The sequence below is a fragment of the Macrosteles quadrilineatus genome, unplaced genomic scaffold, assembly GCF_028750875.1.
Source record: "Macrosteles quadrilineatus isolate MER2022 unplaced genomic scaffold, UCM_ALF_1.0 Scaffold_9__3_contigs__length_116548681, whole genome shotgun sequence".
Classification (NCBI taxonomy): Eukaryota; Metazoa; Arthropoda; class Insecta; order Hemiptera; family Cicadellidae; genus Macrosteles; species Macrosteles quadrilineatus.
Window position 1 is genome coordinate 46,091,329 of NW_026542602.1, and position 27,963 is coordinate 46,119,291.

General features: G+C 34.2%; 1 protein-coding gene across 1 annotated transcript; it reads left to right on the forward strand.

The window, feature by feature from the left end:
- The first annotated feature begins 2,834 nt into the window (after positions 1 to 2,834).
- On the forward strand, positions 2,835 to 27,839 carry LOC129003387 (zinc finger protein 585A-like). The gene is made up of 17 exons (XM_054431680.1): positions 2,835 to 2,862; positions 3,391 to 3,589; positions 4,368 to 4,421; positions 5,261 to 5,301; positions 5,833 to 6,036; positions 7,435 to 7,557; positions 8,806 to 8,934; positions 10,475 to 10,644; positions 11,747 to 11,810; positions 12,213 to 12,389; positions 13,198 to 13,308; positions 15,385 to 15,585; positions 22,052 to 22,245; positions 23,009 to 23,229; positions 23,948 to 24,060; positions 26,104 to 26,334; positions 27,583 to 27,839. The coding sequence occupies exons 1-17, from the start codon at positions 2,835 to 2,837 to the stop codon at positions 27,837 to 27,839; spliced, it is 2,517 nt and encodes an 838-aa protein (XP_054287655.1).
- Positions 27,840 to 27,963: the final 124 nt, after the last annotated feature.

A 27,963-nucleotide genomic window follows, 5' to 3' on the forward strand; every position in this document is an offset into this window, starting at 1 on the left:
ATTTTGATGTAGTAATGTATTCAAATAATTCATCTTGAACTGTTACACTGTGTTTTTGTATTTTTGTTTGATAAAGAGATTATATGAACTTTGATAAACTTGGTGTGTATTATTATACTCATTGACCTTCATAAACCATTTGCCCCCTTGGAGTTAGTAGATAGTTGGAAAATAAACAATCACTATTATGTCTATTACTTTTGTTGATAAAAACTGAAAAAAGAGTTTTTGAGAAAGAATTATTGTTTACCTCAATAGATGAACACATGATCGTGAACTCGTTTGATTATTGTCATATCCTGTTGAATTGTTTTGATATTTCAATGAGGCTGCTCTAAGGACTCTCCAACTAGGGTACTAAACCTAAACCTTGCCCGGGTCCCATTTACGGATACTATTGTACAAAGATATAATATAGTGGAGGTTTACACTAATATATATATTTGTGTAACTCGTTCTAAAATATTTCACAAAAAATGACTAAGCATTACTTAATACTATGTTTTGGTTCTTGGAATTAGGGAAGTTCTTTCATTAGGGAAATTATGGAAATCATTTAAATTATCATGTCTAAATTTGATTTTAGGTTAAAAAAAAAAAGTTTCTTTTCTAACAATCTGTTTCAATGTCACATTTTAGGTGTTGGCCGTGGATTTACTTGTCAGCAGTGTAACAAAGTATACAAGCATCGAAGAACTCTTCGGACACACTTAAGATACGAGTGTGGGAAGGAAGCCCAGTTCAAATGTCCATTCTGCCCTTACAGTACCAAACAGAGAAGCAATCTTAGAAAACATGTTGGGACCTTTAAACATCAAGCCGAGTTTACAGCAAATGGTTTTAATATAGATGACTTATAAGTTTTTGATGAGAAGACACTTCAAAATATTATGACCTTTCTTTTGTAGGGCTTCGCCTATGTTTTTTTCATGTGTCATCTAAAGTTACTTAAATGTCAATCCAAAAACAAGCAATGTATGAAAGTAGTTACGAGGGGTTCAATCTAATTGACACTTCTATTGCCATTTTACTAAGGCCCAAGTAAATACTACGTAGATTCAATTATGTATGAGTATAACCAATCTTATTTCTTAAACATGACTAAGTTTGGGTGGTCTAATACAATAATTCTGTTAGTTAGAATTTAAGTGATAAGTTAAATTGAGTTTGGTAGATTATTTTAAGTTTTTCAGTTTTTTTTATAAATAAACGTTTACTAACAAATGTGTTTGGGTTTTTTTGGTCCTCAAAACTGTCAATAACATAGAATGGAAGGTAAAAAGTAAACAATATGAAAACATCATCATGAACTAATTTGATTATCGGCATATCCTGTTGAATTGTTTTGATTTTTTACAGCCTAACTAAAATACTTGGGACTTAACAATGAGTCTGTTCTAAGGACTCTCCAACTAGGGTACTAACCCTTCTGAGGCCGCGGTCCCATTTACGGATCCTGTTGTATAAAGATTCCTACTAATATATATCTTTGTGGAACTCTTTCCAAAATATTACACAAATCAAACAAAATTACTTTAAACTTGATTTAATACAATGTCTTGCTTTTAGGAACTAGGGAAATTCTTTTGAAGTCGTCAAATGTCTAACGAATAATGTGAATAATCATGACTGAATTTGATTTTAGGTAAAAAAAGTAAGTTTATTTCCTAACAATCTGTTCTGAATATCACATTTTAGGTGTTGGCCGTGGATATCCTTGTCAGCAGTGCAACAAAGTATACAAGCATCGACGAACTCTCCTGACTCACTTGAAATACGAGTGTGGGAAGGAAGCCCAATTCAAATGTCCATTCTGCCCTTACAGTACCAAACAGAGAAGCAATCTTAGAAAACATGTTGGAATAAAACATCACGCTGAGTTTACAGCAAACGGTTTCAATTTAGATGACATAATATAAGTTTTTGATGAGAATACTTATTAACATATTAAGACCTTTCTCTTTTAGGGCTTCGCCTATGTTTTTTATGTTTTTTGCATGTGTCAACAAAAAATTTATTAAATGTCAATCAAGTATGACAAGCAATGTATGAAAGTAGTTGAAAGGGGTTGAAATCTCATTGAGACTTCTATTGCAATTTACTAAAGCCCAAGTTGAAATGATGTAGATTTAATTAAGTATGATCATAAACAAGCTAATTTAGTGATCATTTATAGTTCTGTATTTCATAATCATTTTGATGAACTGAAATAAAATTGTTTCAAATATTTCAAGTTTTAAAGTGTTTATAGAAAATAAACGTTGACTAACAAGTGTGTTTGAGTTTATTTGGTTATCAAACTGTCAATAACATTGAATGGAAGGTTTAAAAAGTAATATGAAATTTGCTTTCGGTGTGTTGAAAGTAAAATAGATGTATTGGATTAACCCGACCTAACATTACTTACGCTAACATTTTAACGTTCTTTAGCGATGTTAAAATTGATTGTATAAAACCTCAAGCCGCGTTGCCCAGCGGTCAGGAGCTCACTTTTTTGGGTAAATCCAATCAGAAATTAAATAAAATAGAGGTTTCTCATCTGCGTAAAACTTTTTCTGTGTTAGAAAACTTCTAATTGCATCGATTTCCTTGTGGTTTATGCGTTTGCCTCCAAATAGGAAGGCTAAGTTGGGATAGATGGATTGATTTAATTGGACCATTAAACATCATTGTGCAAAAGGTTTTGCCAAAGATAGTAAGCTAAATTTAGGAAACAAAAGGATACATGCAAAAACATATTGTTGGAGTGATTACTTTTTATCAAGCAGATTTCGGTTGCAGAACATATGCTTTTTTCATGTTAAACTGGACTTTCCTGATTATACATTTCATTGATGGCCACTGACGTAATCATAGCATCAGGTATAACCTTTCATATTTTAAACTTTAAGGGATAGATCCCAAGCAGAATCAATAGGCCTAGGATTTATTGGCAATTGGGCTATTTGTTAATTATATCATCAAGCTAACCATCTCAGCCAGACCGTGGGCGGGCATTAATTGCGCCAAATGACCTGAGTCAGGTAGTCGGTTATTCCTGAATTGCGCCAAATACTCCAAGGAGCCACCCGATACGTTCTTTAACTAAGCCAAATGGCGGCCGTCTTTGACTGGATAGTTTAGTAGGTTAGGTTAGGATGACACGCAAACAACATTTTCTACCGGCAACTCGCCCCTACCTTGGCTTGGCACAACTAAGGCAAATTTTTTGGGACCCTTTGAGGAGTTGGCGCAATCAAGCAACCCTGGCGCAATTAATGAACGACCTATACCGTTCCCATACGAACAAATCAAACAAAATATGCCAAACGGCGTTGAAACATACCAAAATCATTCTCTAAAACTAGCTTTACAACATATGCCGCTGTGATAACACCAGTGTCTGCACAGGTGGTGCAAGAAGCCGTTCGTACTCTTGCCACATCTGCGGCAAAATCTACAAGCACCCTCAGTCGCTTCACAAGCACCAGAAGTTCGAATGCGGGAAGGAAGCCCAGTTTTACTGCCCGCACTGTCCATATCGAGCTAAGCAAAAGAGCAACCTCACTTCACATGTTATTGTGAAACATGGATCAGCACCGATATCATAGTTGCTAGTAATTTCGTAAAATTTTTCGACCTTTTGTGATATATTTATATAAAATATAGTATATACAATATTTACAAGCTAATATTATTAATTTTCCCTAAACCTTATCCAATGACATTATAATTGAATATTATATTACGTTCAAATTAATATTATAATTTAACAATTCTTAGGCTAAATAGTGCTAGTCATAGTGCTGCTCAGTAAAGCTATGTGTATTTTGGAAATGTTAAAATTTGTATTTGATTTATTAAGGAATGGTGTTCTAAATGCAACATTAACTGTTACATTATACAACGTACGGTTGTTCGAAGAACTTAAAATGCTTACATGTGCACTTGTGGTAAATTTATAGTTCCCAGCTTTTAAGTATAGCTCTAGTAAAGGAGAAACCCTATAGCAATTGGACTTATACTAAAAATAACACCTTTATATTCCACAATATAATATTCCACAATATAATATACCTTTATATAAAGTAATATAAAGGTATAATATACCTTTATATTACACAATATAATATTGTAGCGTTGAAAATTTATGTTTATATTTACAGTACACAGTTAAATAACCGACTACATTAGTTAAAAACAATATATAGGCATTTGTGAAAATCATGTCAAAACCTCAACTGGATAAAGGTAGCCTATATTATTCTTACTAGAAAAAAGATATTAATGAAAGTTGTTTTTCAATTACCTTTATTATTTTTTTATACTCAAAAATAAATGTAATTAATTAACTCATTATTTACATTTTGCAGATTTTTTGTTACAAGTCCTGGACCAAAAGAAGTTTTCTTGTACTACCTGCGGCAAAACCTACAAACATCGTACATCTCTGTTTAAACACAGAAAATTTGAGTGCAACAAGGAAGCCCAATTCAGTTGCCATATGTGTAATTTCAAAACTAAACACAGCTATACTCTAAAGACTCATTTTGTACTCAAGCACCAATTTTCAAATACTTAACAAAAGATGTTTGGTTATGTTCAAAGGAATAAGTTTTTGTTTGTATTTCAATCAGTTGTGTACAATATAAAGATATTTTTTTAAAATTGTGTACTTATCAATTTTGTATAACAGCAATAAACCTTTTTACCCTAATTGTTTTTAACGAGATAATTTTGTTTCAATTTTACTCATAAATCGTAATTCTATCGTAATTTGAACAGGGTGCCCTGCCCTTTTCTATTGGTTTGTGTAAGACTTCTTTTTAGGCGGGAAAACTTTTTGTGTGCTACGGCCAGCGCAACACCGGATATTGTTTTCGTATTAGTTGGCCCTTGAAGCGCTGGAGTCGACTAAAACTTTCTCTTTCGGTGACGAAGACTCTTAAGTCCGCATTTAAATCTTGCAATGACTTTTCATGGTCAGAAACCCGGTGGGTCAGAGGTCACACATTATTCTGCATGTTTACATAAATAACAAAAATAAAATGGGCTAAATTAGATTATTTGGCGGTGAAAGAACAAAAATCTAGGTTAAATGAAATTTGACATCAGTAGTAAGAATTCAGGTTGATGTCTTCAAATTCCTGTACTAGCTTTTAGCAAATTTGCTTTAATGCATTTATTAATGGTGTGGGAAAAGTAAAGAAAAGCTTCCAGCAATAGTTCCAATTCCATGGGAATAGTTTTTAGTATTAACTTTATTTGGTGTTCGTTCAAGGTGTATTAACAATGTTTTAGCTATTGGATTTTTAATCAAAGGTGAGTTGGTGGTATCCTAATAATAGTTAAAAATTTTAAATTTTAAGTTTATACCAGACAAATAAAATTTTTTTAGAATATTATTATACTTAGTTTCTGGATTCAAATTATAATACCTATGCCAGATTTAAGCGTGGTGTAGGACCAATAAATAACTAAAATTGTGTCTTATAATTTGTCAAGCTAATCAACAATAAGTTGATGAAAAATTGAGGTAGTGTCCACTCAATGTAAAAGATATGATTTAATTATAAATCATTTGATCAGTGGTTTTACTTCCAAGTCCACGACTAAAATGTAGTACACAATCGTTGTAATGTTTCTTTGTCATAAAGACATTATCAATGTATTTCAGTAAAATAAACACATTTGCATTGTACATTTTGCAAGGAAATCGTCCAATTGTCCTGGCTTTTGCGTATTATCTGAACAAGATCTATTTCTTAGTATTGAACTGGTGAATCCGACACTCTTTTTATTCTGTGACCCTAAACTATACAAGGTAACATAATTTATGGCCTCTTGTTGCAGGTGTTCTCCTATTGACAGAGGACAGCAGTTCATTCCCTTGCAAAGGCTGTGGGAAAAAGTACAGACACAAAACTTCTCTCAGCAAGCACAGGAAATACGAGTGCGGGAAAGAAGCGCAATTTCAATGTCCCCATTGTCCGTACAAAGCTAAACAGAAAGGAACTTTAAAGTCCCACGTGCTTATTAGGCACACTAATGAGTTTCCTTAATTGTTTCTGTTAATTGGTTTGTGTTTTCTGGTTGAATTTAATATTTCAATAATGTATAGCTATTGTCTTTTTCTGATTTCATTTGTGGTTTACTAAACAAGTAGGCCTACTTAACTATCCTTTACATATGATATGTAAAAAAAAAAAATAATAATGTAATTGTGTGCAATATTTACGGTAAAGAATCACCAAAACAATGTTTTTGAATACAATTCCCTTAAAAAAGCGTAAAAAAATTATTATATAGTACAACAGAGTTATAAATTATTCCATGTATATTAAAAATTTAAAAGCTCCTTGTATACTCAATCCACAAAGTCATGCGCTTGGGATGTGTCAGTTAAAAAAATTACACATTGGGTTTCAATTTAGGTTTAAATTAAAAAGTTCATTTACAGCTTAAATCAAAAGAGGTTTCAATTGTTATTAAATAATTATTTTTTAGAGAAACCATTATTTTCCTCATGATAACTAAGGTTCACTTATTTGGCTCTTAGAGTATTTATAGTATACGAAAACAGTAATTTTTGTACTTAGAGTTATTAGATATTGTTGTTCAATTATATGTAAATACGTAATTCTAACTATTGATAATTGTTTCCAAAATTTTCTTTTCTAGTGACTCCCTTAATATTGTGATATTATCAATATATAAGCAATATCAGGATTTTTTTAATATACTTCATGTACATAATACATCTTTTGTCACAACAGGTTTACAAACGTAGGTTTTATTTCTATTTTGATAGGGTTGTGATATTACTTTACGGCTAAAAACAGTTTATTGTATTTTTTCAAACTCAGTGATGAACTATTGGATAGTATTATTCATTGATGTAATCAAGAGATAAACAATAATATTGCTAAACAATATTGTTTCTCATTTCTCACCCTTTTTGCCATACATTTTCCCAACTTAAATTATGTCAAATATGCATTTTTTTCCTTGTAAAACTAGATCTAATTTTCATGTAAAATGTTACGAAAGGGTTATTTTCTTGTCAAAAAAAATATATACCACTAACGTACCGGGTCTCCAGATGTAAAAACTTGTGTTCCACATAATTTAAAATTGTTATGTAAATAAAAAATACTGCTTATAGTTATATTATACAGTTCTTTGAGACTTGCCTAGAACCACTTGTCTGACATTTTAAACTTATTTGTGTTTTGCGTTGCTTAATTTTTAGGTAAGTCTATTTTTTAAATGTTCATATCTGCCCCCATAATAACTGTAACACTGCACTATTGGTGGTAATAAAGTCAAGGTTATTTGAAAATTGCACTTGTTTTCAAAGATGATTTGTTGATGAGGGTGTGTTATTGTTGTTCCACTATAATTTTAATTGAACTATTTTTCCTCCCAATAATTCTTTTCCTATTTGTTTACCAGATTTGAAGATGAACACCATGTTCCCTTGCAGCAAGTGTGACAAGTTTTACTCCCACAAACGATCTTTGTGGCTTCACAAGAAGTACGAGTGTGGCCAGCTGCCGAAGTTCCATTGTCCTTTGTGTCATTACAAGGCAAAAAGAAAAGGAACCCTTAAGGATCACCTCATTTTAGTCCATAAACAATCCATTTCTGCTGTGTGATTTGAAATATATTTTTGTTTTTAAGAATTATATTATGGTCCATTTACTTTAAAATCCTAAAACACACCTTTCATTCCTAGACTAGGACGGTGGCGTCGTCCTGTAATCCAGCTACTAGGAGGTCACGAATTGTGGATATTTTTAGGCTTGCACTGTGTATTGTATGTAATACTTTCCGGTGTGGATAAACGTCCGCACTAGTGAGTACTATGACTATCCACAGTACAATCTTGATAATTAGACCAATTCGTTAATTACGAGGCAAAAATGTGGTTCGGATTCCACGTCCATTGGTTGCCATTAACTGTATGGGCTGTTAATTAACAGCTGTGTAACAGCACAGTAAACTGTGAAATGGCCAATGAGTTCATTAGTAGTAAGTAAATGAGTATTCTGGAGCTGTGATGTAATCAGTTGAGATGACTGATGCGCGGAAGTAACGTAAACCATGTATTTTAAAAGATAAGACGGGTTCGAAACGTAAAAAGAAATAATCGTGATGACTTTATTTTAAGACAAGGGGTAGTAACTTAGGTGAGCGAAGTCTAAGATCATTAACCAATAAGTGGATTAAAGACAGTTACCTGGTAAAGCATGGCTTTGACATCTTTTATCTTTTGAACAATTAATATTCATAATGTCTCTTTTAATTATAATCATGCCATTTCAATATAGTTTCTAAAAATGTACCCCAATACATGATTTTATAAAACATTTGTATTATTCTACATATGTTTGCTGTTCTAAAACATGCTACATACCGTATTATTAATGTGATAACGTTATATACATACAATAACCGATAACATGATTACTGTATGTATTAGTGTGATTTGACACTAACACAATACTACTTCTAATCACTACTATTTAGATGACCCTCTCATAATGATTTGAATCGATCACAATAAGCTATGTCAAGAGCTATATGAATGAGACGGTAGCGATAGAGCTAATGTTGTTGTGCTAGTTGAAAGTCTTGACATCCTAGTCAGGCCATCTAAAGCTTTATTAAATTATTATATAACTCATACTACAAACGTGTTATAGTTGAACCACACACATTAACACTCCTAGATCATAGTTCTGAAACCATACCCAACCTTGAGTTTTAAAAGCTTGTTTTAAACATCTAAGAGAGAACTCTAAACATAAATCGCTTCTTCAGGTATTCCTGGTCACGTCTTCCCTTGTGCAAGATGTGGACGAGTCTTTAACGCACACTCCACCCTCTACAAACACATGCAAGACTGTGGTGTAGAAAAGGATCTTGCACAGTTCCCTTGTACAAGATGTGGTAAAGTCTACAAACATCAGCCATCCCTATACAAGCACGTGAGGTACGAGTGTGGCAATGAAGGAATGTTTCAATGCCCATTTTGCCCGTACAAGGGTAAACAAAGAGTTTCCATACGGAAGCATCTCATCATCAAGCATCGTCAGAGTGCTGATGAGTATTTTTCTACACTGGACAAATTGCAGGCAGCAAGAGCGTCAGAATGATCGAGTACTTGACAGAAAGTCTTACAACATCTCGTCATCATGCATCTGAGTGCAAACAAGTATTTTGCTATGGTTTACAAATTGCAGCCAAAAAAGCGTCTGCAGAAAGAATAAATATTTTGTTTTGTTAAATATTGAGATTTTTTCTTATTTTCAATGCTGTCTTCTAAGTGATTATTGGCGAAGTCTAAGGCAGAGGAACTAAAATCTCTCTGAAGTGATAAAGTATTATAAAAGCTTTCTCCAATCAATCATGTGGTTTTTTTATGTCTTTAACAAATAGATAAACGAGCGATGTTTGATCTCTGTTTGTGACATTAATATAAGTATTGTAGTACTTATTTTTACAGTTGATTAAAATATTTTTGTACTTTTATGTCTTATGATTTATTTCCTATTGGTAACCGCTTGCTTTCACTATTTTAAGGATTTAAATTGAACATGAATAACGGGTAAATGTATAATGAAATAAGATGACTTTTGTCAAGACGTGGACTTTTGTAGCTTTGTTCCTGATTAAATCAGCTGTTTCTTGGCAGAACCAAAAGCATTTATTAAGGACAAATTCTGGTTAAAAGTACAGTGACCTTGAATTTGGATCGACTGTTGATTGGTAGCATAACCTAAGTAATTTTTCGGTGTAATTTTTCGGTATAGCAAAAAGGGTTTGCATTTAGTTATTTTGGGTTTAAGTAGTTCTTTTGATCTCTTAACAAAAGTATAATTTTGGAGGCCTCTGTACTTTTTTCATATTTTTTATTTGGCCGCTGATTATGCTGAAGAAAAAAGGTCCGATGGATAACAATATAATCGCTTCGTTTTCAAACTAGTCACATCGCATGTTCCTAAAATAACTTTAAAACTACCCACTGTTGACATTAGGTTAAATTTCACAAATTGAAATTTATTATGGTGTTTGTGGAATAATAAGTCTGGTAAAAATTTTTGCTTTTAGAAAAGAACAACATTAAATTAAGATGTATTATTTCGTCATTCTGCAGAAAACAGTAGTATCCAACACATGTTCTACCGTACTTGTCTGAAAAGTGACCTGTTCTGGGACAAGATGGTGGTTTACCGCCCCTTTAAAAAGGATCAATTATCAAACCCCAAACATTTCTTTAATGACGAGTAGTGAACGATATCTTTAAACACAATGCAAAAATCACACAACAAATACTCTCTTCTTGACTTTTAGCCCAATTGAAATGTAGAAAGATCCTAATTTGCATAGGTTCATTAACTTTATTTTGTGTCGAAGAGTCATTATTTAGATCCAGTTGATATAAAAATTATTTAATCACTAACACTAACATGCATCTTCCTTGCTTTAGCAGATTTGCAGAACTACACAACTGAGGACGGCTCATTCAAATGTATCAAGTGCCAGAGAGTTTATAAACACAAGTGTTCTCTTATCCTGCATCTCAGATATGAGTGTGGCAAAGAGGGAATGTTCCAATGCCACCTTTGCAACTACAAGGGCAAACAAAAGATATCGCTCGTAAGACATCTAATTTTTAAACACAAGATAGCAAACCCCGATGTTTAATGGATACTAAAATTGTTAAATATTGTTAAAATATTTGTAAAAATTGTTAAATTGTTAGATACAAAAATCCCTAAAACAATTGATTGGGGTTTAAATTACTTTAAGCCACTTTATATTACTAGTTGTAGTGCGTTTTCAATTTTTCCTTCCTTGTCAATTCAAACTTTTTATCCAAGGACTAGTATTTTGTTTGTAATTAAAGAAAATGTTAAATAAATTAATTTATGCTTTTCTTTGATAAATCCTTGACCATTTAGACTGAAGTAAAACAAGCTGGAACTAGCAAATAGAGTTCATAGCCATTATGTTTTTTTTTCAAATTTTATTTGATTACCAAAACATTCCATCCGTGTGTTGTGTGAGTTATTGCATGAAACTAGTGTTTAACTTTTCATTCTTTAATCACTTATTGATACTTGGTCTTTGATTCAGATCTTTATTGGACAGAACTTAAGTATTTAACTTTAAATCGGCATGCAAAAATACTATGATAGAAAATGATTACTCAACCCGATATTTAATGTTAAAACAAATTTTTAGAAAGAAAATGAATGTTTCCAGTGACCATCCAACATTTAGAAAGAGTAAATGTCTACTTTGACAGTAGGGGATTGTCTAGAAAAAAATAGTCGGGCTTGCAGAAACGGTGTTTTCCTTTTAAAATGTCAGACCCATTCACTTTTATAATCCGAATCAATTTTGTTCCTGCTCTATCTGGATTTACAAGGAAACCTCATGGTAATGATCGTAAAGAGTATTTTTAAATAAACATTTCGTTGTCTTTGTCTTGAATCATTTTATGTAATTTCTCAGGCATTTCCCCTTTAGCTTTCGTTAGAAAGTAACGATAAAAATATATTTTAGGAATTAACTTAAGGACCTTATCTTTAAACCTTTTTTATTTGCTTTCATCAGTTGCAAAGATATTAGAACGGTAAACAGGACTGATATCCAATGTAACTTAAGTCTACTAAAACCTCTATCATAAATTATTCTGCAGCATCAACGTTATTTTTTATTTAGAGTTGAAGCAAGTAATATAATTTACTTTTAGGTTACACCAGAGATGTGGATGAACCTAAACCCTTCAGGTGTCCAGATTGCGGCCGCAGTTACAAGTATAAAAGAGGCCTGGCGGACCACCAGCGTGTAGAGTGCGGAAAAGATCCGCAATTCGCTTGTCACCTGTGTGGATATCGTGCCAAAAAGAAAGTTCACCTGCAGAGGCACGCATTCAGCAGGCACCAGATATGTCTTGACAAGCACCTTAACCCTGTTTAGCCTCAGGCTCCTAATCATTTCATTAATTTGTAAGAAAATAAATATCAAGTTAATGTGAGAATATGTCTAGTGTTATACTTTGGCCCAACCAACATGTAAATGTTGACAAGAATCTAGGCTGTGTAATCTAGATACTATAAGCATTCTTTCAATCCTTTTTAAGAAAGTTTTATTTTTAGTTGGATTATTCTTTTCCTGATTATTACTTAACATTAACCTTGACATATGTCTTTTAAAAGGACCTATGTGTAGTCAGAAGATCGGAAAATTCTCCATCCTTCCATCCTCTAAAGATGTGGATAAACGTAAACCCTTTAGGTGTCCAGATTGCGGCTGCAGTTACAAGTATAAAAGAGGCCTGAAGGACCACCAGCGTGTAGAGTGCGGAAATGATCCGCAATTGGCTTGTCACCTCTGTGGGTACCGTGCCAAAAAGAAAGTTCACCTGCAGTGGCACGCATTCAACAGGCACCAGATATGTCTTGACAAGCACCTTAACATTGTGTAGCCTCAATCTCCTCATCATTTGTAAGAAAATAAATATCAAGTTAATGTGAGAATATGTCTAGTTATATACTTTAGCCCAACCAACTTTCGAACCTAGGTTGTGTAACCTAGATACTATAAGCAGTCCTTTTTAAGAAAATTTTATTTTTACTTGGATTCTTCTTTTCCTGATTATTACTTAGCATTAACCTTGACATATGTCTTTTAAAAGGAGCTATGTGAAGTCAGGAGATCGGCAAATTCTCCATCCTTTATAGTTAAGTAAATATTCATTCTAATGATTACTTTGCCCAAACAGAACTTAATATGTCATGGCCACGGACCTTAAACTTGAAAAGGATAGAGGCTGTCCTTATTCTCTGTAACAATGTAAATATTAAGTTTATAAACGTTGAACTGTTTCGTAAAATAATTATTTTAGTCTAACCGACTTTCAAGTATGTCTTATAAAGAAGCTAAATTTGTGTAGGCTAATATATGCTTACAAATCCCATTGTCCTTTACGAGAAAGTAGACGTATTTGGACTCTTGAAATTTTTCTATCTAAACTCTTGTTTTTTTCCAATGGTTATATTAGCTCTTGATGTTATTGTCAAGATCAATGATCAAATTGTTTACTCTTTGTAGACTAAGATCTTACTTTAAACCTTTATTCTTGGTCAACTTTATGTTTATAGATTATTTGTTGATAATCACTTTGATAAAATCTCCTTACAGATTCTGCTAGTGAGTTGTACAAATGTGAGTCCTGCGGCCGAGCCTATCGCCACAAACGCAACCTCACTGAACACCAAACATTCGATTGTAACCAGGATCCTCGCTTCGAATGTGAACTTTGCCCTTACCGTGCAAAGCGAAAAAGCTCGCTCAAATCTCACATGGCCCACAAACACTTCGATGTCTTATTATTTGATAGTTAACGATAAAATTGTCGCTAGATGTTGATATCCGTTTTCCTTAGCCTAATGATATATTGAATTGTTTTCCCCAAACATAGATTTTACGGTGGTAGAACTATGAATTCTGTAAATATTTTTTCTAGAATAAGGTTGGGATTTTATAAGAAGGGTGTGATGTTTATTTATTCAAATAAAACTTGTTTAATGTAATTAACAAGATTAATTTATTCCTACTTTTATTGCATTTATAATTATTACTACCTGATTTAATTATTTTCTGAATTTACTTTGATTTTTTAAATTTAAAATACGAGTTAAAAATTAAAAAAATAGTATCTGGTGGTGTACAAAACCAACTTAGCTTAACCATAAACAATTGTATCATAAACCTCCATTTAAATGACGGTGATATCATAAGCAAAAGTAGTTTCTAAACACATTTTAAGATACTAAACTAACCTTAGTTCACAGTATTGCCATACCCATGTTACATTTAGTTCATTTTGTGTTCATTTGTTCGGAGGAACACCGCTTTTACAGTCTAAAATCACTCATTGCTAATAATAAAAGTGGTAATTTATCTCCTTATAAGTAGATTACTCGAGCCTTACTTTTCACAATTACAAAAGGGTTTTTATTTTATATCTTTAGCATAGCAATTGAACTTAGATTTATCAGGTACTAAAATTGTTCCATCTTATCTACCTTAATCGTTTATAAAGTTTTCAGTTGATTTTATAGAATCTTAACTTGGTCACCCGAAATTCACAAATACTTTGACGTTGTCAAGTGTTAATTTAAAGCCTTATCCCTTTCAGAAACTTCATATTCCTGTCCAAATTGCTTAAGAATCTACAAGTACAAGAGGAATCTATCTGAACATATTCGTCTGGAGTGCGGAAAAGAGCCAATGTTCGCTTGTTTTCTCTGCACCTACCGTGGCAAGAAAAAGGACCACTTAAAGAAACACATGAAAAGCAAACATGATGAAATAATGTTGTGATGATTTTTTGTCAAGATTCAATTTTCAAATTAATATTTTTACTTTTATGACAAGCTATGTTGGGTATTTTGGTACAAATTTAAGCAATTCAGAGTAATGTCGCTACTGTTTTATGTTGTATTGAAGAATATTGAACTTTATTAAAAGCTGTTTCTGTAGCTAAGTTAACTACAATTAAATGTTGATTTTTATCTGAATTAATTTCTATCAAAACGCTATAATTTCAAGATTAAAATAAATTAACACCAAAGGGGAAAAAGCTATTTAAGGTTATTCCCCAAACATAAGTTAGATGTTTTAATACAATGTCAAAATGCAATGAACTTAGGGTTAAAAGATTAGTCTTACGTATTCAAACCAAACTACACTTGATAATATCGTTTGTAGACTAAATTCTTACCGTCTAACATCATTAGCTGACGTTTGGATTCAATAGTAAATCTAAGCGTGATACAGAAAAGATAAATGCCCACAAGGCAGATGAAAGGCTCTTACTAAAATTCTCAAACATATGTTTTTGTGCACCCTTTAAAAAAATTGGTTTGCAGTTTCTTTCAAGCTTGAATTTGCCAGTCCACGTGGATCTAAGGTCTGTGCGTGGAACGTATCATACACCAGAATCTTATACAGTACAAGAATGAACTGATTTTATAAATTTGAAATAGGCTACTTCAGTTGCAATGGTACGCGAACCCAAACCACCAACGCACAAAACTGACCTTTAAGAAACTTTGGTTTCAAAATATATTGTCAATCATTCCGTAGCACTTTGTGACGTAAGACCATGACCACCCTCAAATACGTCACTTGCCACATAACCACCGTCTGCTTCAGCACTGGAAGTGACATCACTTCTAGCCCAGAGTCATTCCTTTTGCACTACTCTTATATAGTCCAATACTGTATACCATAAACAAATATAATGATAATACTAAGATAGCTATTCAGTATTTAACATTTATCACTAATTTTCCCTTTTTTACTATTTCTCCTTCATTACAGCTTCTGCTGTGATCAGACACTGCGTGATCAACGGGGAGGTACGGTTCCCTTGTACTTGTGGGAAGATGTACAAACGTAAGCAACACCTGGTACAACATCGTCGCTACGAGTGTGGATTACCTCCTCAGTTCCATTGTCCCGTCTGTCCGTACAAAGCCAAGCAGAAGAGCACGCTCAAGACCCATATGGCACTGAAACATGGCAACTTTGCTGGGACCTAGACATTATTCGTGTTTAGTACCTTCTCCAGTCTTTCCGTACAAAGCCAAGCAGAAGGGCAAGCTCAAGACCAACATCGCACAGAAACATGACAACTTTGCTGGGACATAGACATTATAAGTGCTCAGTACCTCCTCTGTTCCATTGTCCCGTCTGTACGTACAAAGCCAAGCAGAATAGAACGCTCAATACCAACATCGCACTGAAACATGGCAACTTTGCTGGGACATAGACATTATTAGTGCTTAGTACCTTCTCTGTTCCATTGTCCCGTCTGTACGTACAAAGCCAAGCAGAAAAGCTCGCCCAATACCAACATCGCACAGAAACATGGCAACTTTGCTGGGACATAGACATTATAAGTGCTCAGTACCTCCTCTGTTCCATTGTCCCATCTGTACGTACAAAGCCAAGCAGAAAAGCACGCCCAATACCAACATCGCACAGAAACATGGCAACTTTGCTGGGACATAGACATTATTAGTGCTTAGTACCTCCTCTGTTCCATTGTCCCGTCTGTCCGTACAAAGCCAAGCAGAATAGAACGCTCAAGACTCACACCACATTGGAACATGGCAACTTTTTCAGGGACATAGACATTATTAGTGCTTAGTACCTTGTCTGTTCCATTGTCCCGTCTGTCCGTACAAAGCCAAGCAGAAGAGCGCACGCTCAAGACTCACATCACATTGGAACATAGCAACATTGCTGGCCCAAAGACATTGTTAATGCTTAGTACCTCATTTACTCGTGCCTAAAGACTTTTTCTGTAAACTTCAACTAGCTTGTCAAGTAACAAAAAACTGGAGTGCCTTGCTTATAGTATTTTCATTTTAATTTTCAAGTCAGTACAAACATGTTTCAAATTTGCAATAACTGTTGTTAAATGTGTATTTTATACCTAATGTTTTGTGATATTGACATTTTGCTAATTATTTAGAATAATGATGTTGAAAGAAAAAATCTAGTTAAATGTTTTCAGGTCTACGTGAATATAGTTGCTAGTTTATTTGCTGTGGTATTATTTTTAATCCTTTTTTGCCCACTTAAGTGCAAAACAATAATGGCCTATTTTTAGCAGTCCACAGATTACTAAAATTGTTTTAAAAAACTTGACTTTCACAAACCTGTTGTATCACTCTCGCATTGATTCTTATAACCTCATTACTTTTTACATAAATAAAGCTGAATATGGTTAACTAACTAGAATTCAGAACTACAAATTTTGTAAACTTCAAGGGATTTTCTTTGAACATTAAAAAGCCTCCGTGGCCGAAAGCTATAAGGGTTTGTCTTTTATCCAACTGCTAGGTTTCCTATTTTATTCAAAACTATACAATGTGAAAATATATGCCAGCATTGAAATAAGCTAAACACTTTGTTTAGTAAACAGTAAGGACGCGTTGCAGAAAGTCAACAGTCCCGGAAGGTCAAATAATTTATACCTGTGCCGCTAGGTCAAAAACTACAATGTTTGCAGTGTCTGTAAATCAAAAATCCCAGTAAGTCAAATAGTACACTCCGAGCTAAAAACGTGGTCTATGTTAAAGCAATTGACTTATTGGGAATTTGACCTAATGCAACAGCAGTTTTAATATAACGAAATAAGATAAAATATAAGTTCAGTTTCGCTGAGTCAACAGTGCCGGAAGGTCAAAAGTATAATCTGTTAAAAACAACGATAGTCCTCTCGACGCATGACTTCAATAATTTCGTGTTTTGGTGTACTTAAAGTTGTGCTAAAATTTTGAAAATTGGCACAGAGCTTCTTGGTTAGTCCTACTCGATGACTATTTTGTTGGAACTTTAAACTATTTACCGATCTAATTAATAAAAATTGATATGTATGGTGAAATAGTTTTAAATCGTAATTTCTAACATGAAAAAGTTAGCATGCGAGATTTTTTTTGTTTTTGGGTTAGTGAGGTTTCGTCTGTGGCAAAGTTGTAGCCAAAAGTGTGATGCGTAAAATATATTTTTTTGATTTTTTTACAATCAGTGGTTCAATAGATAACTTGGGTTGAAGAGGACGGCAAATTTAGCATTTCGCAACCCATGGAAAGAACTACATCGTACGATGCGACTGCTGAGTGGACTTTTAATTTACAGTTCTAAGAACAAGAAAAAGATGAATATACAGATCACCAGTACATTCATATTATTTATAAAACATCTTTCTGTATTACCAGCTTACATTTTTCACTTAAGAATACATCATAAACAGGGTGTTAAAAATAAGCGGGGAGATACTTTACCTAGTAATTCCTTGGGTCAAAATAAACAGAAAATCAAGGATAACATTTTTTCCGAAATCGTTTCGTTAACCAGATATCCACCATTTTGTATTTTTTACATACAAATATTTATCTTTGCACTTTTCCAACCGATGTTTATGAAACTTGGTATGTATGTTAATGTAGGAGAGACCCATGTTATAAAAACAGATTCATCTCGATTCACCCTAAAATTTCAAAATTTAACACTTAACTACAGTATAATATACTTTACTACACCACAATATTTACGTATTACCATAAGTCTTTAACAAAATAAAACGTTAACATTTTTAAAATCCAAAGTAAATCAATATAATCTTTCTTTTTTGAAAAATATATTTTAAAAAAAGGCGATGGTAAAATAACGACAGGCGAGTTTCGATCTGGGTGTTTCAGGTTTGAATCTAGGAGGATTTAACATTAATTAGGTAACATTAATGTTTAATCCTCCTAGGTTTGAACTGATTTAGAGGAATACATGAAACCGAAGGGGGGAGGTAGCAACAAGTGCACTATTATTTACTAGTGTCCAATTACAATTTGATGGATTTAACCTAAACCTTTTCTATTTCACTTATTTTCAGCTGTTAAATTTCAAACGATACGTTTTAGTGACCTCATTAACGTTATTATCATCATCTTCGTTTGAGTTTGGGTTTGCGGCAATGTATTTTTATGAATAAAACCTTTAATTTGATACCAAACTTGACCTCTGCTGCTATTAATTGACTGTATGCACTATTAATTAACAGCTGTGTCTAAGGATTATGTCGGCCTTAGTCATAAACAGGACAACAAGATCGCTCCACTCATCCCACACTCATCTCCATTCATACTTGGCTTAAAATGCATACATTTGTATGGTCGCCATTTCAAAGCAACATGGCTAAATTATCAATGAAAAACGTGGAAAACCTTATACGAGTGTGAGTAAGTCCGAAAACAAGAGTAAGTCCGAAAACAACTCTAAAAAACAATAAGCAATAAATTGCAAGAACCGTTGCTTATATCATTGGGTATACACGTATGTACTGACGTGTATACTCAATGCTTATATCGAACAAATGTACATCGTGAGAATTTCCATTAGTTGTTCCATTCAGTTTTGTGTCTATTTGTATAATAGTTTAGTTGACTCTTTTAAAGTCAGCGGAAATTGTGACTGTTATTACCCTTGAAATAATGTTTGTGTAGTACTTTGCAATCCTACCAATGCTTATAGAATCATACGATTACAATTTTCTGGTTAGAATATGTCGCATAGAGTGGTGACTACTGTATATTTTTGGTTTGCTTGTAAAACAGGATCAACAGAGATTTTCCATCGACTTAAACAATACGATACTCTCAAATTGTTCATTGCTATAACAAACTATCACACAGTTTGATGAATATTTGTGTGTAAACCACATACAGTACACCTGTATTCTATCTATTTTTCCTTTTATTTTTCCAAGACTTTATAGAAAATCACGCATTACGTGATCAGTGAAGAAAGGCTGAATCCCATGTGTTTTATAGGTAAAGAAGTAAAGAAGAACACTGCTTCAGGTCAGAGCATTCAGTTATCATCAGCAATTGTAATTCCCGAATCAGTAACTGAATCAATAGTCAATTATGTAAGGGTTTGTTGATTATTTATAATGCACTTTACATGCTCCATTTGATAGTTTATAATAATTTACTCGGAATCTATAAGACACCTTTGGCTTGTATTAAATATTGGGTTGGGCCGTTTAGTATTTTGATTACAATAGGGGTACTCGTCAAACAGTTAAATATTATTATTTCTATGAATTTAATGGGTAACTTTAAAGATTAGGTGGAATTTCTAACAATACTTCACCGTAATCAGCAGCAAACATACATAAGGAATTCCAGTTATTACAACAGACGCTCTGACAGCCCGTCAACATAAGACCTGCAGACGGGTCAACGAATATGCTGAAAAAAATAACGAGATAAGTGAGTGTAAAGTGACTATTTAAATCCGGTCGTCATACGCCACGAGACATTCCGTCAGTGAATGGGAGACCCACACAAGGGTGAAGATCGATAACGCGCTGCATTTGGAATGGAAAAAATTGCACAGGTCCTCGAAAAGTACTAAATTCTCGAGTCCCGAAAAAGTCAAGTGCCCAGAATGTCTTATACACATACGGAAATTCAAGTCCTCAAAATATTGCAATAGTGTATTTTCGTATAAATTCTTGAGACCCGAAAAAGTCAAGTCCCCAAAATGTCTTATACACTTACATATATATGAATTTGAACGGATGGTGTTTTTGGCCTCTAGGGACTCAAAACGAAAAATTACATCGGTCCCGGGTCCAGGTGTTGCCATGAGTACTACGGTAATAGCTTATTCCCTATATGCGAAATTCGCTAAAAACCTAATAATTCTATAGAATAACTAGCTGTACCCGCTGGCTTTGCCCCGTTTAACTAATTAATTTTCAAGATGAGCTCGTTCGCATGGCTCAATCACGTCCTGGTTGAAGTTTGTTCGCTACGCTCACTCACCTTTAGGTTGGAGCTCGTTCGCTGAGCTCACTTGCCTTGGTGTTAACTCGCCTCCAGGTTGAAGTTCGTTCGAAACGCTCACTCAGCTTTTGGTTGCAAATTAGCTGTTGTCATAAATTGTTTAATTGACACAGCTGTTAAGATTCATTAATTCCTTTTAAATATGAAAAATCATAAGGTTAACATGGGAAACTCCAGAGCCACTGGGGCGAAGCTCGAATGCCCTATCATAAAAAAAATTACTCAGTTTTCCTATTTAATGCCCAAAGAATCGGTGTATCGAATTTCAGCCTCCTAGGTAAATGGGAAGTGGGAGAATTAGTGATGATGAGTGAGTGAGAGTGAGTGTGTCAGTGAGGGCTTTGCCTTTTATGAGTATACATAGCACATTCAACCAGCTGTTAGTTAAAACAAATTATATTGGACTAAAACAAATCGATGATTACAAAGAATACTTTAAAAAATAATTTGAACATCCTACTACTGTATTTTACTATGCATATTTAATTAATCTGCCATCCTCGTACCGACGAATTAAATGTATTAATGGTGAGCATTACACATAGTATAAATAAGTCAACCATAAGTATGGATTTGAATTTTCTTCCAAATGCTGAATTTGTGTCACAAATGCTGAATGTTACAGCTGTTATGTAAGCAAATTATGTTGTACTAAAAGCTAGCTAGAAGCATTGACTATTGGAGAAGGTTAGCATCGGCTGCTAGACTTTTTAAAAACTTAAACTTAATTTATAAAAAACTGGGACACTAATTTTAAATTATGGCTTTGAAATTTCCTAGTTCTCAAAATTGTCTTTCTTTCAACACAAAACTAATGAAAATCCATCGACTGGTTTATTCAGAATCGTGAAAAAACCCCATTTACGTTTTAATAATATATATGATAGTTTGGACAGGTTTCAACCCTTCCGAGGCGTAATACATTTACACAGTTTATATTTAGACTACATTATAACTCATAAAATAGTTCTACAATTAAATGGATCTCCTTTTACAAACGTATATAATAACCAGAAATTTTCAGATCGTCCTTGCGTGTATTTTATGCCACAAATTTTGACGAAAGGCTATACCTATTTACAGTGTTGACCAAACAGTTGGCAAGAAGCATTAATAGATAAGCTATGTACCAAATATGATAATTTTAGCTCTATTCTAATTATGACAAAACACGAAGTAACTAAAAGCGAGTTTTGTTGGTGTAGTAAGCGTTGCAGGAGGTCTACTTTACACTGAATCGATGTTAACTTTTATTGCTTTTGATCTTCTGGCACTGTTGACTCAGCGAAACTGAACTTGTATTTTACCGTATTTCGTTATATTAAAACTGCTGTTGCATTAGGTCAAATTCCCAATAAGTCAATTGCTTTAACATAGACCACGTTTTTAGCTCGGACTGTACTATTTGACTTACTGGGACTTTTGATCTACAGACACTGCAAACATTGTAGTTTTTGACCTAGCGGCACAGGTATAAATTATTTGATCTTCCGGGACTGTTGACTTTCAGCAACATTCCCAACAGTAATAAATGTAGTGAAATAGTAAAATTACTAGGAAATTAAAAGGAAAAGGTAAAGAGTAATTTATAATTTCAATGCAAATATACTGATTCATTGTATGTTCAGGAAACAATTCGCTTCAGTTCGTCACTACTCTGACAGATGGGAGTGAACGCCATGTTTGCGGGGTCTGTCACAGAACCTACAAGAGAAAAAAACATCTTACCTCCCATCAGAAGTACGAGTGTCAGAAGCCTCCTCAGTTCCCGTGTCATGAGTGTCCTTATCGCGCCACTCAGAAGAGCGCGCTCAAAGTGCATGTAGTGTTACAACATGGAAAGACCAATGTGTGATTTTGGTAATAAAGTATTTGTTTATCATTAAATGTCTGTTTTTATTTTTCTAACTATGGGATTTGTGATTATGTATTTAGTAAGTATTGCATTAATGTTTTATTGCTTTCATAGTCAAAGGATAATTTCTTGTGGACTCGGTACACACATTATGTGCAGTAAATACAACCTGTTCTTCTATTGGGGCTTTTACACATTAAGCAAATATGTGGCTTTAATTAAATTTTTAATTTTTGTAAACTTAAGAAACATAAGAATATCAAATTGCCTAAACATTATTACACTTTAAGTTTACACAACCAATGGCAGTCCTTAGAATCATTTTTCATCATTCATCTTAGAAACTTGTTTCTTTCATACTTTTGAATGCTCCATTCCCATGTTTTGACTTGAGATTAAACATATTTGTCGTCCTTATGGGTCACCAAGACAATGACACAACTTTAAGGTTCAGTTAATTGGACCCTCAAACATACATTATGGAACACAAATTACAGGGTTTAGGCAATACTTTTACAACAAAAAGAGAAGTCACATCCTAGGACACTTAGATCAAATTCAAAACCATATTACACATTACTTCAGACTAGGTCCAAAGGCTCGCGGCAATATCACATAACTAAAAGACTTCAAATCTCCTGTGATTTACGATTTACAGGGTTTAAACCCGGAACCTCAGGGAACGAAGTGCCGCACTGTAAGTTATTGACAATGTGCTGTTGTAGGCCAGGTGTGGCTGCAGTACGTGCAGGACCAGACAGATGGCAGCAGGCGTTACGGATGCAGCGTGTGTAACAGGGTGTACAAACAGCGAGGCCATCTCAACCATCACCAGCGCTACGAGTGTCAAAAGGACCCTATGTTCTCATGTACTCTGTGTCCTTATAAGGCCAAACAGAAAAGTAACCTGAAATCTCACATGGCCATCAGGCACTCTCAAGCCTTACTCGAGTGATATTTTATCTTATAAAGTTTGTTATTACTTATTATGTTGGATTCGTTATAGACTATATGCCTTTAGATAGTTTAAAAATAAATTATATAAGTTTGATCTCAATTTGTTTTCGTTTACCAAATTAAAGTTGATTTTTCTTTATTTAAAATTGTAGTTAACACTTTCTCAAGATTGTAAGGTTTTGAGTTATCAGAGGTTTTTTATTCGCTATGTATAGGCCTAATGTATTCACCTGAACCAAACTTGAAACTGTATTAATAGATCAAGCTCAAACATTAACTTCAAATACTGTATATTGACGAGCTTTAAAAAAAAGTCAAATCGTTTTGCTTTGGTACATTTTTATATCATGCTCAGCAAGCTACATTATTCATTATAATCAAACAAATGCTATAGGTCTTGTGTGGATTTTTATGTACTTAAACAACACCAACACTTCCCGTACTCTTACAGTTCAATTTTGCCAAGGATTAAATGCCGTCAATAAAACCAGTATATTATACCGAATTGTTCACTGAGGTATAGGAATGGGGTACCAGAATTACCTGACTGAACTCTTGTATGAATCGGCTTTTGTTTTTATTTTCGCACTAAGAGAAATGTCTTGATAGTAACGTTATCTGTAGCACTGAAGACACCTATACGTTCTAACAATATATGGCTTTCTATCAACGCATTGCCTTGCTCATACTCATATAAAGTTTCGTTTTCCAGAGCTGATGGAGGTCCTACCGGATGGGTCAGTCAAGTTCGTGTGTCCTGTTTGCAGGAGGCCCTACAAGCACAAGAAGCATTTGACGTTTCACCAGAAATACGAGTGTGGCAAGGCACCCCAGTTTGCTTGTCCAAGGTGTCATCACAGAGCCACCCGGAGGACTAGCCTCAGGGCACACATTCTACTCAAGCATCGCGTGGAGTCTAAGGAGCTGTTGCAGATGATATAGTAGATCAATCATCTACCGAAGACGGAGTCCAAAAAGTTGTGGATGATTCACTGAATCCATCCTGAGCTGAGGATGAAGCCCAAACAACTGTTGAAGATGAATTTTAGTACTCTCTACTTACAAGAAGATCAGTGAATATATCCTGAGCTGAGGATGAAGCCCAAACAACTGTTGAAGATGAATTTTAGTACTCTCTACTTACAAGAAGATCAGTGAATCTATCCTGAGCTGAGGATGAAGCCCAAACAACTGTTGAAGATGTATTTTAGTACTCTCTACTTACAAGAAGATCAGTGAATATATCCTGAGCTGAGGATGAAGCCCAAACAACTGTTGAAGATGTATTTTAGTACTCTCTACTTACAAGAAGATCAGTGAATATATCCTGAGCTGAGGATGAAGCCCAAACAACTGTTGAAGATGTATTTTAGTACTCTCTACTTACAAGAAGATCAGTGAATATATCCTGAGCTGAGGATGAAGCCCAAACAACTGTTGAAGATGAATTTTAGTACTCTCTACTTACAAGAAGATCAGTGAATCTATCCTGAGCTGAGGATGAAGCCCAAACAACTGTTGAAGATGTATTTTAGTACTCTCTACTTACAAGAAGATCAGTGAATATATCCTGAGCTGAGGATGAAGCCCAAACAACTGTTGAAGATGTATTTTAGTACTCTCTACTTACAAGAAGATCAGTGAATCTATCCTGAGCTGAGGATGAAGCCCAAACAACTGTTGAAGATGAATTTTAGTACTCTCTACTTACAAGAAGATCAGTGAATATATCCTGAGCTGAGGATGAAGCCCAAACAACTGTTGAAGATGAATTTTAGTACTCTCTACTTACAAGAAGATCAGTGAATATATCCTGAGCTGAGGATGAAGCCCAAACAACTGTTGAAGATGTATTTTAGTACTTCCTACTTACAAGAAGATATAATCCAAACATCTTTTGAAAATGCTTCAGCGCATCCATCCTAAACTGGAGGTGAAGTCTACAGCTGTTGAATATAATGTAGCAAATCCAAATGTAGCTGAAGATGAAGTCCAAACTGTAATTAAAGAGTATCATGAGTCCATCCTGTGCCAAAGATGAAGTCCAAACAAGCTGTTGAAGATGATATTGTGAATACATCCTGAAATCTTGGCTGAAGAGATTAAAAGTGCCTTGAAGACCGAGCGCAGTCTCATTTGTTGACTGAGACATCATGTTCATGACTTATACTACAACTACTACTAGAAAAGGCTAAAAAAGAAGTACTAAAAAATACTTATGTGCAATCTAAGGCATTTTCTTTGAAAGCCTTTGATAGGGTTTATAACTTATATTAAGGTCATATATTAAGGCTTCTTACATTTAACTGATATGTTGTGATTACACCGACTTTTTGGTTATAATTATTAGAAACACCAGTTTTATTGAAAAATATGGTGTGGATATATATGCATTCATATACTTAAAATCTTTAGAAACCACGTTATCTAATCCATGTACATTTAAATGTGTAAGGAATCGTATACTTGGAAATTAAATATTAGTTTTTATTTAGTTGTAGTAGTGTATTTTTAATGTTTTACCGTAAATCAACTCATTTATCCGTATTCATTAAGATTCATCCATTAACATTCTTTCAATGTTGGACACATTCAACTCGTTAATTTAAAAAAAAATTTATGTAATCTACAAACTACTTGCCTTCAAGGGCTGTTAATTTACCAGTTTTGTTATGAACACATGGTCCTTAAATCCAACAATATAGGCCAGTAAAAAAATCATTCACCATTATTTGTCATATATCTTATAATGTTATGTTAGGCATTAAACACTGCACCATGATTTTGTAAGCCCCTGTGTCATCTGTAATTCTGTCGTATCATTTCTTCTGCACTCTGCCTCAGACCAATGACACACTGCGTTTTCAGATCTCGGGTACTTTTACACCATCAAATCCCCTGACGGCTCAGACAGGTTTGTCTGTGCGGCGTGCAGATGTCACTATAAACACAAGAAACACCTCAACTACCATTGGAGGAACGAGTGTGGCGTCGACCCCCAGTATCAGTGTCCTCATTGTCCTTATAAAGCTAAACAGAAAAGCAACTTCAAGACCCATCTCTTCAGGCACACCGAGACATACAAGACTAAAATACTCTGTAAAACTTGAATTTATAGATCCAATAGAAAGTGTTGTATTTTAAAAGGAGTTATGTAGACAACTTTTTTGTCGTTGAAACAATTTTTTTACAGTATTTTTTTATATTACAGCATGTATAAACTAGCATTTCTGTTGTTATCTAAATTACTTGTACTGTTGCTAAGAATTGTTAAATTAAAAAATACATGATTATATAACTGCATAGCTAAGTATCTTGCGAAAGCTTTGAGTAAAATACTTACGTAGCATTTGTTTATAAGCAAATTTATTAAGTGCCAAAAAGGGTCAACGATAATTGATATAAATAGACGTTTTTGTTAAATGTTGTGACGATTGTTCATCCCAAGACCTCTTTCTTATCAATGCTCGAAAAAAGGAAAGGACTATAAATGAAGGTTGTTCAGAAAGTAGCTCGTAGAGAAAAACACTTATATCCTTTTGTAGTTTTTTGTTGACAAATTTTAGATTTTTAGCTGCAAGACGAGAGTAAGATGAAGCGAGAGGGCACACATCAGGTGCGTTGGTAAGAACCTTTCTCATAAGCCCAGTTACCAAGGCCAGTTTGTTATCAAACAGTCAAAACAAATTTATGAAATAAACACACCCTCAGTCGTGTAAGAGAACTATATGAATTTCCATACCGATGCAACTGTCTTTAGGTGTAAAAATCTCTTTTTTTAAGAACACAACTTCGTAAACTCTCAAAATTAAGCTTAATGGTAATTCATCATCTTTGACTAAAATATACAAGACTTTCCTTTGTAATGTCCAAGTGTTGGCCAGTTTTATAATGAAAATAAACATAGTTACATTGATCCAGACAGTGCACTGATATAAATTGCAGATTTTTGTCAAATACGCAAACATTTTTATCCAGTCTTGGACAGCTTACTGCAAACTGTAGTAACTAAGGCAGGAAATACAGTTTTAATTGATGGCAGGTCCTGTGAGTGGCTGGCTCATTAAAATATGTTCTTCTTGACCAAAGATTGGCATAAACTGGTAGTATGTAGTATATAAACTGATAATATAAACTTTCAGTTTGTCTATTTTAGAATCCATAAGTGAATGCTGTTATTACATCAAGCTCAGGTTGTCCGATGGGGCCGGGTCAGCCATAGGGTGGGATACGGCGAGGGATTATATTGGTGGCCTCAGGTAGTCCCGGGTCCACCGGCTAACCTGAGTTTGAGTTGTTTGACAAAGTGAGCGTTCACTTTTGGATGCTGAACGATTTTTTATTTTCCAATCTTAACCACATCTGTTGTGTTCTCAGAGCTACCTCAGTTCCTGAAGGTGCTGGCTATCCCCCAAGACGCCAGGTTCGAATGTCAGGTTTGCCACAGGTCGTACAAGCGCAAGCAGCATCTCATTTACCACGAACGATACGAATGCAACATGGAGCCAAGGTTCAAGTGTCCCTACTGTCCACACCGATGCAAACAGAAGAGCAATCTGAAATCTCACATTGCCATCAAGCATAGCAGTGCTTTGAATAAATAATTGTATTGACAGTTCTTGTTTTTGTCACACCTATTCCCTCGGGCATCGCAAAGTACGAGTTGAGGTTCTATGTAACAAAACATTTAGTGTTCAGTGTCATTAGGTCTGACCAATGTATTTCTTT